Here is a 19893-nt window from a genome sequence, read left to right as displayed (position 1 = left end):
ATGGAGATTCCTATGATAGATTTGAGTGAGCTTGATGGTGATACTTCACCACGCTTGTGAGACATGGGGCTGCTTCAAGGTATAGCAGTTTGTGATTCATCATCATCGAGAAGGTTTCAATCTTTCTTGTCCACCCAATTCACTCTCTTATCTTAAGAAATGATTCTGTTGATGATGATGCTTTTCTTGCAGATTTATAAACATGGGGTTGACCCTGAATTGATGGAGTAAGTGAGGCATTTTGTCAACACCCACTGTGAGGAGAATTTGAAGGCAAGTTTCTATGAGTCAGAAACTGCCAAATGCATGGAGAATGCCAGTGGTACTACTACATCTGATCTAGACTGGGAATGCCCATTCTTCATCTGACACCGCCCGAAGTCGAACATCGAGCACTTCCCGAACCTCTCGAGCGATCTTTGGTGCATGAAAATTACCTCTAATCGCGAGTTTACAGCTCCCGATCATTTGAGAACTTTCAGTTATTCACCCAGCGACCGACTGATACTTTGTGCAATATTCTTGTAGGGCGACAATGGATGAGTACATCGCTCAGGTTATAAAGCTAAGAGGGAAGCTGTCGGAGCTCATTTGTGAGAATCTTGGCCTAGACAAAAGACAAGGAACACATAAAGAGGGCATTCTCAGGGACTAATGGGCATTCTGTCGGGACGAAGGTGGTGAAATGCCCGAAATGTCCCTAGCCCGAGAGGATTTCCTCCATGATGGGCAATGGGTGCCGATCCCACCGTCCGACAGCGCCACCATATGCATCAACACCAGGGACCAGCTCGAGGTGCTGAGCAACGGGCGGTACAAGAGCGGCCGACACCACGTCATGGTCGAGAAGAGCGGGAGCCGGCTCTCCGTGGCCACGTTCTACAATCTCGCAGGGGACTCCGTGATCTTGCCCCGCCGAGGCTCCTGTACCCGGAGAATTACACCCTCGGGGACTACTTGAAGCTGTATGCAGCCACTAAGTTTCAAGGGAAAGAGCCAAGGCTTGAATCAATGAGGGAACTGACGAGCAATGGATGCAATGGGGTTGCCTAGGATAGGAGCCGAGTTTTGTGATTGTGACTCCTAAATAAGAGATGGTACTGAAGTCTCCTTGAGTAATTTATAAGAAATTATTAGATTGCTTGGGAGGTCGTTTAAGTATTCCTATTAGGTAACCGGTCCATCTGGTCTGACTCCGGATTTCTGGATAGGACTAGACCGAACCGAAAACTGATCACTCTTACTCTATAAAAATGGCCTTTTTAATCAACAACACCAAAGTTGCCTTCTCTTCTTAAAATCTTGTCATTGCAAGTTAATTGTTGAGAATTGATCTTGTCATGTAACTTGCTTTAGTAACAGGAAAGGAACACAGTAAAATAGTACCACGTTTAATGATATTTTATGCGTCAGTTAAAGCAAATACATGATTTCATAGATATTGTCATGAGCTGAATAGTACTATGTTGAATGAATTACTATCTTTGCATCTTATCCAACTACTAGTCAAAATGTTAAACGTCATCTTACTTGTCCCAAAGAAAAGTTAAATTAGCATTAGATCATTCTATTAAATTTTCTTCCGATCATCAAAAAATTATGAGAAGTGTCAAAAAGAACAAAAGAACCGTCCCATAAATTTTGCAGTTTCAATTGCGATTTTGTTGTTTAGCCACAAAAAAGAAATTGTTGATGAAATATCTTTGTCCTAGGTTCTGTTCATTTCGGAAAAAACGAATGGGTGGAATAACATTCCACTAAAAATGATCATTTGGTGTTGTTTGAGATAATTAGGCAACGAAAATTGTTTCATTGTTGACAATTATTTGTATCTTAACATTTTTGTGGACGATGAAAATTTTTTCCACTAATTTATTTATAAAAGCGTTACAAGTGGTTAGTTTGAGAAAATATTTTTCAAACCATTTATTTTCTGTTAAATGAACACACCACTATATTAGTATGTAGAAAAAATATAACTTCCTCTAGATTAGGGCTGCCTGTACATGTCAAAAGTTTGGACTAAATTGGTTGTTGAAACTTGCACAGTGTCCCATAGGCTTCCGGTTGGCCGAGTCTCTATGTTGGTGCTTTGGATTGTCTACTGTAGACTATCCGAAAGTCCAAAAACTTATTATAAAAGTATGATCAAATTCTAAAACTTTTAAGTAATGCAATTAAGTTCTACGATTTATTCAAAAAGTGCAATCAAGTATTTTCATTAACACCAACTGATTTGAATGACAGTTCGTGTCGTTTTTTAATATGTCTTGAGCAAATGCTACGCTGATGTAAAATGAAACTAGTAATTAAAAAAAAAATGGAACATGGATAAAGAGGAATCATAGGAGATGAGAAAGTCACACCTCGCCGCCGCTATGGTGGGAGGTGGCCTTCAATGGCAATCACGGGGGCTAGCTGCCCTTGCATGGCGGTTGTGAAGGCCGGCCAACCCTCATGTGGCGGCGGGGGCAGCAAGAGGTGGACCCTCACCATGCAAGGGCTTGCAAGCTGTTGTCCAGTGAGTTTAGAAATGGAAAAGTCTTACGTGACATCCACACAATCCTGATCATGTTATGCTTGCTATAATTTTTTTTCACAGTTTTTGTTTTTTTTTGGTTATTTGCCAACCACAAACTTGTGGCTGGCAAAGCATGGTCCACTATCAAATGACAGTGGATGGTCAAGCTAGCATGGTTCTTTAGAAATATCATGCATCAATAGTATATAAAAAGAAAAATAAATAAAATTCTTAATTGGTGAGTTTAGATATACGGACTTATATATTACATTATATCCAAATTAATAACTAAGGCAAATTGATGTTCATGTATTGTTCTAGTAAATATTATACTACATTAAATGAGATCACTAAGTTTTTTCTAAGTACTGAAAAACAAGGTGTCTAATTAATGTTGAGGGAAGTGGGAGGGAATGGAGCTTTGCCATGACGTGGCCCAACCACAAACTTATATTATACCTCAACGTAGTTATTATTTATTTTAGGAAAAAATTCAAATAAGGGCTTGAACTATCATAATTTTTTCAAATAATGACATAAAATATCCTCGTTATTTCAAAGAAGGGCTTAACCGAAGGGTATTTTAGTCCTTTATTTTTTTGAATTGTTTTTCCTTTTGTTCTTTTTCTTTTTTCTTGTTCTTTTTCCTCTCCTCTCCTCCGGTCTTGTAGGGCTAGGGCCACCCTCTCCAGATCTGGCAAGGGTGACCCTCGCCTGATGCCTGGCCTTGCCGGCCCACCAACCTCTGCCGATGACTGTGCAGATGTTCTTTTGAAACCATCCAATTAGAGTGAAAGATGAAACGCACCAATCAGGACCCGATAAGCTTACAAAATGGAAATGCCAGCAAAAAGAAATCACCATAAAAGGTTCGATCTCATACTACAAATTTGATAATCCTTCTCTCAGATTTTGAGCTCCATTTGGAGTCTCTAGACAAACAATCCAAGCTAGCTCTGTATCTGAACCCACCGTTTGGAGTCTTTGCACAGTCCATATCGACCTCCGCCGATTGCCCCCGATAGCCCTCACTTGGGTTGACGAGGGCCCTCACTTGAGTTGAGGGCAATTGGCAGTAGTCCCAGGAAAGGGCGGCCTCGCCTAAACTCGGTGATGGCCGGGTGAGGGGAGAGGAAAAATAAAAATAAAAAACGAGAGAAACGAAAAAAATAAATGACGAAAATCCCCTTCAATTAGGTATTTATTTAAAACAATGATGGCACTTCAGGCCCTCATTTGAGATAAAGTTCACTTTAAACCTTTATTGAGAAAATGAGAACATTTCATTTCCTTATTCGAAATTTTCTGCTTAATATAATTTCGGAATGTATGTTTTTTTATGCATCATTATCAAAAACTGGCAATCTACGGGAAACCTCTGCGGCGGTCGCTATGACAATTCTTGCTGTTTTAGCAGACACTTGACAGTGATGGAGCAACCGATGGGCACCGAACCGCCATGATGGGTCGGAGGAAACTAGTTTCTTATTCATAATGGTGGAAGTCAAATAGCTTTGGTTCAAGAAAGAGTTGACCTCGAATTATGCAAAAATCCAACTTTTATTTACTTATTTATTTATGGGAATTTTTAAGAAGCTTTAACTTAACCTGGACACAAGACGCTCATATACTTTCCCCACCCCTTTAAGCTTCTTCTTTGACCAAAGTTCGTTGGGAAATGTCTCCTAAAATTGATTACTTATAATCCACATGAGAGTCAGATCTCTTGCATACTTTTTTTTGGTTCGAAAGATCTCTCGCATGAATATGGAGGATTTTTGCAGAAGTTTTATGCACATCTCTGATGTCAAACACAATACCTTATGTTCAAGTGTCGTTTTTTTTATAAGGAAAAACGACACTACAAGCGTCATAATTTTCATACGTCACTCATTTTAATATCAAAACTTTTTGAGTAATCACTTTAGCATCATTTTTGTTGTAAAAAAAATGTTACTTTAGTGCCATGGCCGATTTACGTGGCTTGCCGGTAAAGTGAAGTCAGTATCGATGAATTTAAAGGACGTTGTTTGACCATCTATGTAGCCTAGATTCAAGAACTTTGGGAAAATCCACTATGAACTTGTAGGTTCGCCATTAAGTCATTCAGATCCGTGGATTGTAAAGACTTTCCTCCTTAGGCACATGGGGAAAGACCTGGGGATCAGAGAAACCAAACTTTTTCTAGCGCGGTTTCCTGATGTGTCGACTTCGTGACAATTTAAGTTTCGAGAGAATTTGGACCCAAAAAAAAAAAAAAAAAAGTTTCGAGAGAATTGGATTCCGAATTTGAGTGGTTCAAAATCTTGCACTTTTCTACTTTCCTATCTGCTCTTAGGTTGGTGGCTTACATAGGGTCCAATTAGATCGACGTTAGTCTTTGGTCAGAATTCAAAGCTCGACAAAGATGTTGCATTTCAATCACTGTCTAGGCTACCAGCTCTACTGGAACTCTTAACACAAACAATGGGTGGAGGATGAAGAATAAACTACTTTGCCATTATGGGCGCGCATGGTAACACTTCTAAAAATGATTTTTTGCTCCATAAGCATTTCTGGAGCAGAAATCTGTTTGCTAATGTAATTTTTGAAGTAAAAATTCTTCGGTTATGCAATATTACATTTCCACTTCTAAAGCAAATTTCTACTTCTGAAGTTATTTTGAGCCAATTTTAGAAGTTAAAAAAAGTCACTTCTCTAAAAGAGTAAAAATCTCTCAACATTAATAGTTCACTCACTTTGATTTTTTTTGTTTTTCATTTTCAGTCTCTCTCCCAACTGTGCCTCCACCATCGCCGCCCCACATCGGCCACCGCCCATTGCCGCGACTGCTGCTGCCACCCACCGTCACCCACCGCTACCAACCACCGACCATCGCCGCTAGCCGCCAACCGTTGCCGTAACCATTGCTGGCCGCCCGCCACCACGCCCCCCACCACCGCCACCGCCACTGCCGCCCACCATTACCAAAATAATTTCTATTCTAAAAGCAGAAATTTTGTCCTGTCATCAAACGCTTTTCTCTGATCAGAAATCAATTTCTAGAGCATAAGTTGATTTACGTAGTAGAAGTGTTGTCATGCCCGCCCTATAACCGGGGAGGAGCTCTTGACTCCTTAAGGGAAAACCTCATGAACCTGTTACAAAGGGGAACAACGGAGAATGCAAAGTCTTGATTTTGAATGACCTCAAATATTAACTTCATTTTAGACCAAAAAAAAAAAAAATTCATAATCAAGGTTGGCTCCCTCTGGATTTTGTAATTGCAAAGTATTCAAAATTCATTACAAGTTGAGACCGATTCCGCCTGTCTTCCAACGAATCAGGCTGCAAATCCTGAGAATTATTTTATGTAGTTCCGAGGTGGACCCTCAATTTCCTCGATTCCTACCAAATTATTTTTCCTTTTTCCGATAGGAGGAGGATACCAAAAAAAAAAAAGCTTACGGAAGTCTAGCTTCCAGAGCTTTCCATTGAGCCTTATAAGGACAAGCTAAGGTCCGGAACTCCTTAACATAAACAATGGGTGGAAGATGAAGAACAAACCACTTTGAAATTACAGTTGGGAGCTCCTGATTCGGTGCAGATCTGACTCCTCAAGTGAAAACCTGATGTGTATGCCAGAAAGGGGAATAAAGGAGAAGCCAAAGTCCTTGACTATGAGTCATATTCCAAAAGGAGTGGACACCCCCAGTCCAATTCCCACCCAACCGTTTGAGCAGTCATATCGCCCATTGGGAAGATTTTCGAAATGGAGTTGAGCATCCCCTGGTTTCGATTGGGCTGTTTTAGCTTCAAAGAAACTGCCCACAGTTTCTTTCCACCACCCAATGATTTGCACCTCAAGAAACCGTGAGTTGACCCGAGTTGGGGCCCAATTGGCATATTATAACTCTTTTTCCTTGCGTGTCGGGAAAATTACAAAAAAGAGCTCGAAGTGTTGTTTTGTTTCAAATAAATACCTGAAGTGTTCTCGTTTTCTCAAATAAGCGCAAAAAATGGTCATGACATTCTCAAATAAGAGCCCGCCCTTCTAGTTGATAAGGGCATTTTCGTTACTTACTTTTTTTATTTTTATTTTTATTTTTTTCTTCATTTTTCGCCGGTGATCGGGCCCGGAGAGGGCTAGGCAAGGGTGGCCCTCGCCTAGGTGAGGCTGCTGGCTCTTGCCAATGCCTGGCGAGGGTTGCCAGGTCCTCACCGGTCTCGGCGAAGAAAAAAAAACCAAAATAAAAAGAATTGAAAGATAAAAAAATAATTTGGAAGAAAATGCCCTTGATCGGCTAGAATATTTACCTGGCCGGCAAATGAAACTTTCATTTGAAACAAAATTCAATTCATGTCTTTATTTGAAATTTTTCCGGTACGTATCTTTGTCTGTCCACGCACCTGAAATTAGTTAGTTAGAGAGAGAATCCATCCGTTGATCTTAATGCTAGATTACAATGTCAATGATTTGCTTCTCCACCAGATTGAATTTTAGAAAGGACCAACTTGGCTGAGGAAGAAGCAGATCTTCGTATACCGGCTTCGAAATCCACGTTCGTGTTTCCGAATCGGTTCTGATCCATGTGTCGCGGTTAAGGTGCGAAACTCGGTTAATGCGAGACCCCCGAGAAGACTAAACAAGTACCCGGTACGCATTGTAGGCCAGTTTCCTAAACAAGCAGAGGGAGTTGATGCTTTGCCTAAAAGGAAAGAGTGCTGATCACAAGGCATAGAAGCGACACTGAATCACATGCCACTGAGGCGCTGATGAAATGAACTTGTACTGTTCAGCTTTGCCTGTTTAAAAGGGACAGCAACTCTGCGACCCAGGTTACGGTTAATTTGCAACTGAACTTGTTTATTTAGTTATGTTTATGTAGTAACGACATTGACCCTTGAAACGTGGGCAAAAGAATAACTAAATTTTCTCCCCCATCTCCAACCCCTATAAATACCCTGTCCATCAACCATCTCAATACACTTGTCAGAGAGAGTTCAGAGTTGAAGGAAGAGGGAAGCAAAAGACATGGAGGTTCCTGTGATAGATTTGAGTGAGCTTGATGGTGAGAAGAGGAGCAAAACGATGGCACTACTTCACCATGCTTGTGAGGAATGGGGCTGCTTCAAGGTAACATTTTTGTGATTCGTCTTCATCGTTGTCGAGAAAATTCACTCTCTTATGTTAAGAAATGATGATGATGATGATTCTTTTCTTGCAGATTGAGAACCACGGGGTTGATCCAGAATTGATGGAGAAAGTGAAGCATTTTGTCAACAGCCACTATGAGGAGAATTTGAAGGCAAGTTTCTATGAGTCAGAAACTGCCAAATGCTTGGGAAATGGCAATGGGACCAGATCTGATCTAGATTGGGAATGCACCTTCTTCCTCTGGCACCGCCCAAAGTCGAACATAGAGGACTTCCCGAACCTCTCGAACGATCTTCGGTGCGTGAAAATTAGTCCCCATCACCAGTTTACTGCTCCTGATCATTTGAGAGCTTTCAATTTCAAATCTTGCTTTTAGTGACTAAGTAATAGCGGTTGATTTGGCAGATTATATACAATATTAACCCATGGACTAATACTTTGTGCAATACTTTTTTAGGGGGACTATGGATGAGTACATTGCTCAGCTGATAAAACTAGCAGAGAAGCTCTCAGAGCTCATGTGTGAGAATCTTGGCCTAGACAAGGACCACATAAAGAGGGCATTCTCAGGGGACAATGGGCCCTCTGTCGGCACGAAGGTGGCGAAATACCCAGAATGCCCCTATCCGGAAAGGGTAAGAGGACTCAGAGAGCACACTGACGCAGGTGGGATCATATTGCTGCTTCAGGATGACCAAGTCCCAGGGCTTGAATTCCTCCATGATGGCCAGTGGGTTCCAATCTCACCGTCCACAAACAACACCATCTTTGTCAACACTGGGGACCAACTTGAGGTGCTGAGCAACGGCCGCTACAAGAGCATCTGGCACCGTGTCATGGCCGTGGAGAGCGGGAGCCGGCTCTCTGTGGCCACGTTCTACAACCCTGCGGGCGATGCGGTCCTCTCGCCGGCGCCGAAGCTCCTGTACCCCGAGAAGTACACTTTTGGGGAGTACCTGAAGCTTTATGCTACCACCAAGTTTCAAGAAAAAGAGCCCAGGTTTGAGTTGATGAAGAAAATGATGAGCAGTGGATGCAATGGAGTGGTCTAAGAGCTCCCAATAACTTAGATGGATCAGGCTCATTTGACTCTGTTGGGATCTTGTTTTAAACTTTTCTTGCTCTGATAGAAACACCTGGTTTTGTGGTTTTTAACCTGCAGATGTCTCTTTTTCAGTGAGTTCTGTACTGCTCCGAAAGAAGAGATGGTATAAGAGTCTGCACATAAGTCCTTGTGATCACTATCCATTTTGACTTAAATGGAATGTTTTCCCTGGCTTTCACTTTTAGCATCGACCACATATTTTCTTACGTTCTGCCACAGTCACTCCAACAAAATGCATCTCCACATGCTGTGGCTGACATTGAGGGGTGGCTTCTTTGATTGATTACTTCAGTACATATGATTAGCCATGTGAAATTCCAACAAACACATATGCCTTCAGCTCTTTACACCTTCGAAGAAGCCGCGGAGCTAAGGTGTACTCACTCGAAGAAAATGAAAACAAGTAAAAAAACCATCTTCGAGCTATTTGATTTTGAACTTATCTAATTTTAAGAACGCTCGCGAGCCGGTTCTCAGGTCGACGCCAGTGCCAATCACGTTAAGGGAGAGGAATTGTTAGTGACACGCGATAAAGATCCATCTAACCAATCCATTTCAAGTTCCAACTAGCTTACTGAAAAACCTTAAACTTCACAATTCATTCCCTACATTGTATCTAAAATTGCCGTACATCTAGTGTGCAGAGAGAGAGAGAGAGAGAGAGAGAGAGAGAGAGAGAGAGAGAGAGAGAGAGGAGAGAGAGAGATGTCAAAGCAAGCATCTTTTAATCAGTAGACCTTGCTCTCCCTTATTATGCGAGTTGTTGAACTTTCTGGTTTGATAATGTTTTATAATTACACTTTTGACACCCACAAGCATGCACCCAATAAAGATTCCTTTGCCCCACCGCCTAGCCAATCCCAAAATCAACCAATACCCGCACCTTTTCCCACTCCTTTCCGCAACCCCCCACATCCTCAAAATTCTATTGCACTTCACCCCACAGAAAAATTCCCAGATCCCATCTTCTCAACTCTCTCACTCTCTCCTTCACAACATTCCCAGTTCTCTCAGCACCAATCACATGGGTGTGAGCAACAAAATCACAGCGCTGCTCAACTTCATTGCCTTCCTCAGCTCAATCGCCATAATTGGTGCTGGCATCTGGCTTTCCTCCAAGGCAGACAACCAGTGCACCCGCTACTTCAGATGGCCAGTCCTCATCCTGGGCACTCTGCTTTTGCTAGTCTCTCTCTGTGGCTTCATTGGCGCTTTCTGGAACAAGAAAAGGTTCTTGGTCTTCTACCTCTTCTGCATGGCCCTGCTCATAGTCCTCATCCTCGTACTCCTCGTGTTCGCCTTTGTGGTGACAAGGCCTGATGGGAGCTACTCTGTGCCTGGGAGAGGGTATAAAGAGTACAGGCTTGGTGGGTTCTCTTCTTGGTTGAGGGACCATGTGACGAATTCTGGGAATTGGGGAAACATCAGGAGGTGCATTGCCGAGTCTGATGTTTGTGTGAAGTTGGATCAGGAGTATGTGACTGCTGATCAGTTCTTTGCCGCTCATATATCCCCAATTCAGGTAAAAGCCTCTGTTTTTCCTCTGTTTTGGGTGATTTTGATGGAGGTGCGTCTGCTATCTTCGCCTTGAATTCTTGATTTTGAGGGTTTCGGCTTAGAATAGAGAAACCCCCTTCGATTTAAAACTAGAAATTTGGAAGTGCAAGTCATGGAAGATGTGATACTATCTGCTGTTTTTCTTGGATTTCATTACAATTACAGAGTTAACATTGTTTCAAGATCAGACTTCAAGAGTGTGGCTGCAATTTCTAACCCCAACATGATTTGTTTCCTGCTCACTCTTCTCCCAAAAGCGGCCAGGAAAGAAAAATGAGAGAAAGAAACAGAAGGCTGGGTACACGTGGCATTTATTTCTGAGGACACCAGACACAAGACTCACTGAGACAGCCGTCTAGTTGCACACAGCCACATGGTACCATGTGACTCAGTGAATTCTAGGAAACGGACTGTAGTTAGGTTGGAATGTCAAAGCAGGGCCTACCAAAAGTATAGTTTCTACCAACTGCAAGTGAAATCTTTACCCCTCTTGTTCCAGTTAATACAGAAATCATGGGAATATAGAGATAATTTGGTTACTTTCTTTGTTACCCCCTTCAACTTTTCTTCAAAGAATAACAACAACAATCAGAATCTCTGAAACTGTGAAATTATGGAAGTTTTTTCGCCTCTCAATCGCCAGTCATAAACAAGTTTTTTGGGGGACCACTTGGGTGAAAAAAACAGAGGAACAAGAACAGTTTCAAGATAAGATTTTTAATGCCTAAAGTTTGTCCCCATCCTCCTTACATGATTGAAATTGTTACTTCTCTTGTCCTTTTCCTTTGGGCAACAGTCAGGGTGTTGCAAGCCACCAACGGCGTGCGGCTACACGTACACGAACCCGACAATGTGGCTGAACCCGGTGAACCCCAATGCAGACCCGGATTGCTACCTGTGGAGCGACGTCCAGACCCAACTCTGCTACAACTGCAACTCGTGCAAGGCTGGTCTCTTGGGCAACCTGAGGAGTGAATGGAGGAGGGCCAACGTTATCCTGATCGTGGCCTCGGTTGTCCTCATCTGGGTTTACCTCATCGCCTGCTGCGCCCTCCGGAACGCACAGACCGAGGAGCTCTTCCGCCGCTACAAGGAGGGTTGGGTCTGATCTACTACGCCTGCTTCCAATCACAACACCCCAGTTTACTTCTCTTTCTTTGTTTTTAATTTCTCCACTTTTCGCTCTGTCGATTTTGGGAAATGCTTTGGTATAATCTTAACCGTAAATTCACGTACCATCTTCGCATGTTTTCCATAAAGCACTCATTGATTGGGAGACCGTGTGATCATAAATAATTGACAGATCTGTCGGATTATCGAGTCAGCAACTTCCGTCAAATTTTTCTCCACTTTGAGGAAAGCCTAGTTGTTTATGGAGTGTTCTGTTGTATAGTCTGGTTCCTTTTCTCTCTTGGAAGTATAGAAGCCAGAGCAGAAAATAAGCCAAGGGATTGATTTCTACCAAGTCTGAATTTTGTCCTGAATAATGTAAAGCAAAGAAATAAAGTGGCATGCCAATTGTGCAAGCTCTTAGTTTACTAGCACATGCTTATGTTTCATTTCTAAGCTCTACCATGGTTCTGTCTGTGAAATTGATGCAAATTCGTGACGATCCGAAGATAGAAGATACCGGTTGAACAACGCGTCGTTTATACCCTCTGTGATTTATCACTTAGGAGATCTTTGTCAATTTTCCTTGATCTTTTCAGAATAATGAACCTAATATTAGCGTGACCCAGAACTGACCCGTTCCCTCATGTCATTAGGGCAGCCATGTATAGGTAAGTAGAATTCTCGGATAATTATAAAAAAAAATTTAAACTTATTGTTCTCGTGTCAATTCAATCCTTAACCGTACAATTTTACCAATTGAGTCTTAAATCTTTTGACAATTTGTTAATTGAGCCATTCCCTCCAATTTTAGCCGGAAATCACCGACGTGAATGCCGGTTATCTTACATGGCACGACCGGCACCGACGTCGAAATTTTTAATAATTTCTTCAAAAAAAGAAATTTTTAATTTTTTTAATTTCGATTTTTTTTATTGTTCTTTTTTTTTCTTTGCTTTTTTTCCCCATTGGGCGACGAGGGTCACCGGTGACCCTCGCCGGCTGCGGAATAGGACACAGAGGCCCTCGCCACCGCGCCCTCGCCCGCGGCCGGTGAGGCCACAATAGCTTGGCACTCGACCTTCGCAGTCCTAGCGGTCGCGAAGGTCCTCGCCTAGATTTGGCGAGGGTCTTCGCACTCCCACCAGCCGCTCGCAAGGCCTTTGCGGCCGATCACAGAGAAAAAGAAAAGCAAAGAAAATACAAAATTCAAATAACTCGAAAAAATTACGAAAGTGTTATTAAAAATATCTATGTCAATGTCAATCATGCCATATAGAACGACCGGCATTTATATCGGTGATTTCCTTAGTCGAAGGACTTAATTAGCGAATTGTTAAAGTATTTAGGTAAGATTAACAAAAATGAAAGGTTTGGGATTGAACTGGTATAAGTCCAATAAATTTCGGACTTCTTGGTAAATTGCCCCGTAGAATTCTTGCATGAGACCTCTGCACGTTTTTCAGCTAAATCTATGTGGTTGGCTTTGCATGTTTTCCGCTAAACCTTTGCAACTTTACACACCTTTCTCTCCCTCAAGGAAAGAACATCCCCCATTCCTCTCTCTCTGCCTTCTGTTCTCCCATTCCTTTCACTCCCAAACTTAAAAAAAAAAAACAGATGACAACTTATGGAACCATACCGTCACCTTTATCGCCGCCGCCGCCGTCCAACCTCGAGTTCATCTCCCGAGCCAAAGCTCAGATCAGGACCAGCCTCGCCACGCGCCGGCCATGGAAGGAGATGTTCCTCCTCTCCGCGATGGCCCCTCCGGACCCCCTCGCCGCGTCCATCGGGCGGATCCAGACGAACGTGACCGTCTTCCGCATGAACTACGCCGTCATCGTGCTGGCGATCCTCTTCCTGAGCCTCCTGTGGCACCCCGTGTCGCTGATCGTGTTCGTGGCGATGATGGTCGCATGGCTGTTCCTATACTTCCTGAGAGATGAGCCGCTGATTGTGCTCGGGCAAGAGATCGACGATCGGGTGGTGATGACGGCGCTATTCCTGGGCACCATCGTCGCGCTCTCTTTCACTCACGCGACTGACAACATAATCGTGGCGCTGTTCATCGGAGTCGTGGTGGTCGTAGCGCACGGAGCATTGAGGGAGACAGATGATCTGATGGTGGACGACGGTCCACAGGCCACCGGATCCGGCGGCCTAGACGCGTCGAACACGCAGTTCCGGGGTCCTACTTCGGCTACTCATTCTTTGTATTAGGAATTACTGATTATGTTCTGGACATTTTCAGGAAGATTCAGGAGCTACAAATGTTGAGGATTCCTCTTCCTTTCTTCTTTTTTGAAGTCACAGGGACGACCCATTATCATCTCAAGATTTATAACATTGATACCATCGCAGTAACATGATTTATAGTATTAAATTTGCCGTTATCTATGCTCGTAAAAATCTTAGAACACATTAGATTTAGTTTGGTAAAATGACACAAATGGTCATGAATTTTGGTACAATATGCAATGTGGTCCCTAAATATTCAATTTGATCAATATGATCTCTAAATTTTAGCCCAATGTGCAATGTGATCTATGAACTTTTAATTTATTCAATATGATCCCCGAACTTTTATATCATATTCAACTTAGTTTTTGAACTATAAGGAAATATCTAATGTCGTTCCTGAACTTGAATTAACAGAAAGACTACATTAAAGATGTTTCTATAGTTCGAGGACTAAGTTGAACAAGTTTCAAAAATTCAAGAATCATATTGGTCAAATTAAAAATTTATGGACCACATTACATATTGAGCTAAAATTCAAGAACCATAATAATTAAATTAAAAGTTTAAGAATCACATTATATATTAAACCAAAATTTATAGACCATTTATGCCATTATCCCTTTTAGTTTAACCTTTAGACAGATTAATTCATCAGCTCGATATTTGTTTTGTCGGGAGTCTTCCTTCCTCGTCCTCCTTCCTGCGAAGAAGTGGCGCACCTTCTTCTCATACATGCAGGCAAGCATCTGTAGATTCCTCTACCCCTTCTCCATTGCTTTTGATTCATCGTATGTGTGTCGCTCTCTGTTTTTGGTGGTTTCGACTAATTTCAATTCCCGAGTGGGACAATTCGACTTGTCCATAGATGCTTGCGGAAATTATTTAAAAAGTTCGATCATTTCAGCCTGAAAATGTTGGGTAGATAGGTCCGACCGTGCAGGCTTGCTCGTTTAGTCAATCCGTTTGTCAAATGCGTGCATGCCCGCACCGTTAGTCGATAATGGCAATGATAAAATAAGGTTTTCAATGAAGATGCATATAAGGTGTTTGACGAAATGACCCTTTGGGCACTGATTCTCTGTTGACTGTGTTTATGATTTAGAACATGGAGACTGCTGTGTGACTATGCTTCTTGCTGTGCTAATCTTCAATTGCTATCCTACTTTCCAGTTCAGTGAGGACTGACGTGAGAGGCCGGCGAGAATGACGAGTTATCTATGGAGGAAGTACGCCGATTACTTGTACACCAAGTGGGAAAAGAACATCCTGTGGACCATGGTCGATCCGTATCGAAGGCCTAAATCTTTCAAGCCCCTGGTCACCATCTATATCGCTGCTTTTTATACTGGCGTCATTGGGGCGGCAGTCACCGAGCAACTGTACAAGGTGCTTTTCTAACAGCCCATGAGTTGTGCTGGAAATTTGTCATTAGCTTCTTGATTCAGTGGCAATTGTGCAATGAGTCTAGGTTTACTTCTGAGTCCTCACATGTTCTTGCCTGTCTTATAATAGTAGAGTTGATGCTATCCTTCGACCTTGAACTTGATTATGAAGCTTCTAAAGAGATTATCGATTATGCAAGATCTTTGGATGGTTTCCGTCAAAAGTCTATGCGAATTGAAATAGACATTGATGGACATGATTTTGGAGAGCTGGGAATTAGACTAGAAAAGAGAAGTCGCCCTTTTTTCCACCTTTTTTGACGCATGCCAAGACTTTCTTGTATCTGATTTCTTGAGGCTTTGACTAAAGCACGTGTTATGATGCTGAACAGGAGAAGTACTGGGAAGATCATCCTGGGCAGGAGGTTCCTCTCATGATGCCAAAGTTCTATAAGGGACCCTGGAGGGTGTACAGAGGCGAGGCCATTCGGTCGGAGAAGTGAGAGTAGTTGGCGAATGCCTGGGTTCTATGCTTACATCTTCTATACCACACTCCTGTTCTCCCTCAAGCCCAGTGATTCTACAGACATGGATTCTCTAAATGGAGATATTACTTTGGTTTGAAGCTTTGAGGAAGTAACACCTGCTGCTGCTATGTTGGAACTGATTGAAGATGCTTTAGTAGGAATGAGTTTGTGTATCAATAAACAAACTAGCTCACCACAGGTAATGTAACTTGTATGTACACATGTTCCTGCGTTTATGATTATGATATCGATTAGGTTTTTCGAATTGATATATGTAGTACCTTGCAGATTCTTGTGCACATAGTACAAACACATGGCTCGCCCATCAAATGCGTAATAACTCGATAATTCTGCCAATAAATCATGTTTACTTACACATTTTGAAAGTTACTAACTTAACAGTAATGAAATGAACACCATCTTTCTATCACCTCATCTATTGAAAATCGTTAGTCATCATATTATGCCCGTAACTGAGTGGGCGACTCGTAGAATTTTGTGTAGAACCTCAAATTTGAGCTTCCCTCACACGAAATATACTTGCTTAAGGTCGGTTTCTCGTCCCAAGAGGTGGTCATCTGCACGGTCGACTTGAGTTATTCACCATTATCGACTCACTAGGGTCTTTGAGAGGAGGCGCATAATTTCATTCTCTTCTTCATGATAATTTTATCTTAGCCGGCGTAACTACATAATGGATAATTTGATCAGCACTCAAATTATATATATTAAACGACAAGATGGAAGACAAAAATTTTCAAAAATGGTTGGTTTAACAAATGAATTCTTTAGTTGAAAGCTGGTCATGCAGAGCAAACAAGTAAAGTTACCGAATTTACTGCAATTATCAGAAGTCATATGTTTTATTTGCTCTTTGCTACAACACACACTGATATATCACAGAATTTTGAATGACAAAAGAATGCAATGCGCAGAAATTGCCATCAAGTCTCTTACAAAGAGCAAAGACATGGTGCAAACCCTAATGATGAGTAAATTTTTTTTATGTGCAATATGGATAGTGATGATACACAATTTGGCTAAATAACCCCTAAAGTGGTCCTAGAATGAAGTAGATCCTGTTGGATTGTCCTTCAGAAGAGACCCGATTTCAATATTGAGATCTCCAACTCCCTTCAGCGGGCCAGAACTGCACCGAGTGGTGCTGTGCTTTTCAATTGCATCCTTTATCTTCTGAAACTGCGCATTATCCCACAAAGAAACGATGAAATTTCAACATGACAAGCACGAGGCACAGGTTACTTATTGTGCAACCACTGCAAGCATGCATTTGTCACCGAGTTCACCATTATTCATTCAATCAAGCCTAAAGACATAAAGGAACATTATCACTGATCCTACCATTTGCATATTCAACTTTGATAAGTGTTAATTACTTTCTCTAATTCTGCAAAAGTCTTTTGGCATCCTAAGGATACCCAAAAGAACGCATAAATCCCTAAAAGATTATTAGCCAGTAAAGGGGCTCTGATTAAGCTTAATTAGTATCTACATTTTTTTCTACCTTTCAATAGCTACACGGCTTTTCCCCTAGTTTTGTAACTCAGTATGTACCAAAAACCATCTCAAGAAACGGTGGTGTTGAATTATAACAAGATTCATTAACTAAAAATTATACATGGAAATCGAAGCATACCTTGGCAAGGGAACATGAAAAGGACTCCACCTGACCATCAGCACCACAATAGAAGTGGAAATACGGTAGCACCTTAACATTCAAGCTCTTGCACATTGGCTTATTCTCGTCAAAATTGACTTTCAAGAATAAAATCTCGGGGTGTTCTTGAGCTGTCTTGCAGATCTGATGGACATAGATAATCAGATAAATATATCACGATGATGCTAGATGGATCAAAAGCAATTCCAACAATAGATACTCCCAAGGCCAATGGTAACCAAGACAATTTTTTTTTTTTTGGTCCAAGTAGCCAAGACAATTTGAATAGCACATTTTTGCGAAAAAACCTTGCACCTAATTTTCTATCCCAAAATCTAGTGCCTCCTTGGTTTTCAAGAAGCCCTCTAATCTTAGACTCATTAAGTCCCTTAATCGTCTTCAAGACCAAATACTCAGAACATTTCTGTAGAAATAAAAGTCTGTCTGCAGGTGCAGATCCCGAAGGCCGTTACATTTTCATTCAATGTGCTCTGGTCATGAATGGCAACGAAATGCAACCAAACATCCCAATAAACGTCAGGGCAATCTCAAATGGCAAAGATCACCTCAGAGTGTTAGCAGCCAGAGACACACACACAACACACACAAAAAGCATGCATACAACTTCTATGTATTACCCACAACTTTCCTGTTCTGATGCTATGTTTCCTAGTGGGATAAAGCAAAATCAATATTCGTCATATGTAAGATAACTTATCGAATAGTATAAAAATGGAAAATGACAGAGAAGTTGTGTTTTACCTTTGGAAATAATGCTCGGCAAGAAGCACACCAAGTTCCATAAAATTCAACAATAACTAATCTATCTCCAGCTTGACTTAAAGCACTCAGAAATTCTTGTGTAGACTGGATGTCGACCATATTTGGTCCTGCATTCTTCTCCCACCATTTTGGCTGATCAGTTTCAGTAATAGCAGCATGCACCTGAAGTGAAGCCACCAATAGGACAAAGAATGAGAAGAGAAACAATGCAATGACAAGTTCCGCTTTTAGTGTTGGACATCTCCAAAGCCTAAACAATCGAACAATGAGATCAAAACTCTGCAGAGATTGTCAATAAAGACATCCCTTCAAGCACTCCACCCCAACCCCCCACATCCCCCCCCACCCCCCAAAAAAAAAAAAAACAAAAACAAAAAGAAAATAAATAAATAAATAAACAAATAAAGGATTTCGTGATGGAGAAGTACGACATGTAAAGATCGCGCTTTTGTTGCCCAACACACATAATTAAGCAAAGCTTTTTGGAAAAAAAACAAACGAGACTACCAGCTCACAAGTTTCTGTTTCCACAAGTCCTGTGTACAAAATTCTTTTGTTAGAGACAGAACCAAAATCAGGCTCCATCATCAAGAGAGACACGTGATAACCATTGAGCGCATAACCTCATTTTAAATGAAACTTCAGTTAGCCAGGGGCTAGAGCAGAGTGAATTGGAGAATAAATTGGCGTGAAATGAAAACATGAGCAGGGAACGCTGCTTTTCCTGGACGTGGCACAGCAGGGTTAGAGGCATCCGCAACCATTTACTGGGAAAAGGAGACGTTCTTATAGGCCAGATTCTAACTATGCAAACAATATTCTTTCATCTAGGATCCAAATTTCAACTACCGATCATAACTCATTGCCCATTAAACCCTATTCGCTATTATTCATGAATTGAAAAAAGAAAGGCCGGATATGCAACTGAAACCATACGAAAAGCACCACTTGCAGACAAGTTTGCAGAATCAGACCACATTATGAGCAAATGCCCCCCCTACCAAATCAACCCAAAAGAATCCGAAACTGTCTCGACAAGACCACTAATTTTCGGAATACTAGTGCCCAATCATTAACAGTTCAACAAAAATTGAGTGGGCAATAACATACAACAGCAACACAAAAAGGCCAAAAGCAAACAAGCAATTGAAGAGAACAATACGCAAAAAGGTAAGAGACCTTTATACCTTCAAAGAAGCAAATTGCTTTCTGGGTCTGAAAGCAAGTGGCGAAACATCACCGATCGAGCAACTTGCGACCGACAAAATCCTCTTACACGATTTCAAATTGGGGACGACAGAATTAACAGAAGCTGGGAAAGATGCCAACGGTGAATCGGAGAGTCGGTGAGTGTACAGAGACGACGACCTCAAAACATCTGCCATCTAAAGATTAGAAACCACCCCTCCAAAAGGCGAAATAGCAAGACAGGAATCGAAGGGATTAAACAGATTAGATTCCACTTTTGCCGGAAAACGAAAGTGAAATATTAAAGAATCAAACTTTTAGTTGTTGAGGATCAGAATGGAACGGCGTGGCAGAAAAGGCACAGATGATTCGTGGGATTTGAGATGGGTGTTCTGGGTTTTGATTTTCCGGGAAAATTCGCAGAAGAATCTGCCGAGAACAAGAAAGGGTTGTCGTCATGAGCTTTTTTATGTTGGGTGCGTCGTCGGCATTTTCCTGAAAGTGTCGGTTTTTTTGCTCTTCAAATCCTGAAAACACTTCGACCAAAAAAAAAAAAAAAAATCCTGAAAGCATAAATTTTTTTTGGCCGTACTGAAAACATAATTTGGGCGCATGGAAAATGGGGCGATCTTTATTGAGGGCTCGAATTTAATTTTTTCCT

General features: G+C 41.6%; 5 protein-coding genes and 1 pseudogene across 8 annotated transcripts; 5 read left to right on the top strand and 1 right to left on the bottom strand.

Moving 5' to 3' along the window:
- Positions 1-1081, top strand: LOC115749086 (annotated as a pseudogene).
- Positions 1082-7474: 6393 nt separating this feature from the next.
- Positions 7475-8811, top strand: LOC115749209 (1-aminocyclopropane-1-carboxylate oxidase 1-like). Its single transcript, XM_030685935.2, has 3 exons — positions 7475-7637; positions 7729-7955; positions 8116-8811. The coding sequence occupies exons 1-3, from the start codon at positions 7536-7538 to the stop codon at positions 8708-8710; spliced, it is 924 nt and encodes a 307-aa protein (XP_030541795.2). The 5' UTR covers positions 7475-7535; the 3' UTR covers positions 8711-8811.
- Positions 8812-9631: 820 nt separating this feature from the next.
- LOC115749208 (tetraspanin-2-like) lies at positions 9632-11863 on the top strand. Of its 2 annotated transcripts, none has more exons than XR_007198226.1 (3): positions 9632-10285; positions 11117-11496; positions 11661-11863. XR_007198226.1 is itself a non-coding variant. In XM_048277966.1 (3 exons), exons 1-2 carry the CDS (start codon positions 9788-9790, stop codon positions 11426-11428), a joined length of 810 nt encoding a protein of 269 aa, XP_048133923.1. In that variant the 5' UTR covers positions 9632-9787; the 3' UTR covers positions 11429-11449; positions 11700-11863. The 2 variants fall into 2 exon arrangements, 1 of the variants encoding a protein (XP_048133923.1); XM_048277966.1 differs by having other exon boundaries at positions 11117-11449; positions 11700-11863.
- Positions 11864-13027: 1164 nt separating this feature from the next.
- LOC115749149 (PRA1 family protein F2-like) lies at positions 13028-13734 on the top strand. Its single transcript, XM_030685853.2, has one exon. It carries the CDS (start codon positions 13051-13053, stop codon positions 13651-13653), a length of 603 nt encoding a protein of 200 aa, XP_030541713.1. The 5' UTR covers positions 13028-13050; the 3' UTR covers positions 13654-13734.
- A 623-nt stretch (positions 13735-14357) lies between these two features.
- On the top strand, positions 14358-15842 carry LOC115749211 (uncharacterized protein At4g29660). Of its 3 annotated transcripts, none has more exons than XM_030685938.2 (3): positions 14358-14422; positions 14777-15060; positions 15449-15842. In XM_030685938.2, exons 2-3 carry the CDS (start codon positions 14878-14880, stop codon positions 15557-15559), a joined length of 294 nt encoding a protein of 97 aa, XP_030541798.1. In that variant the 5' UTR covers positions 14358-14422; positions 14777-14877; the 3' UTR covers positions 15560-15842. The 3 variants fall into 3 exon arrangements, with proteins under 3 accessions (XP_030541798.1, XP_030541797.1, XP_048133513.1); XM_030685937.2 differs by having other exon boundaries at positions 14360-14412; positions 14845-15060; XM_048277556.1 differs by lacking the exon at positions 14358-14422 and adding an exon at positions 14452-14592 and having other exon boundaries at positions 14845-15060.
- Positions 15843-16427: 585 nt separating this feature from the next.
- Positions 16428-19690, bottom strand: LOC115749210 (thioredoxin-like 2, chloroplastic). The gene is made up of 4 exons (XM_030685936.2): positions 19232-19690; positions 18024-18206; positions 17241-17405; positions 16428-16783 (listed from the first exon to the last, which is right to left on the bottom strand). The coding sequence occupies exons 1-4, from the start codon at positions 19427-19429 to the stop codon at positions 16646-16648; spliced, it is 684 nt and encodes a 227-aa protein (XP_030541796.1). The 5' UTR covers positions 19430-19690; the 3' UTR covers positions 16428-16645.
- Between the last annotated feature and the right edge of the window lie 203 nt (positions 19691-19893).

This window comes from Rhodamnia argentea, chromosome 4 (assembly GCF_020921035.1).
Source record: "Rhodamnia argentea isolate NSW1041297 chromosome 4, ASM2092103v1, whole genome shotgun sequence".
NCBI lineage: Eukaryota > Viridiplantae > Streptophyta > Magnoliopsida > Myrtales > Myrtaceae > Rhodamnia > Rhodamnia argentea.
The sequence above is the reverse complement of the archived record's forward strand: the minus strand, read 5'-3'. Positions and strand labels throughout refer to the sequence as shown.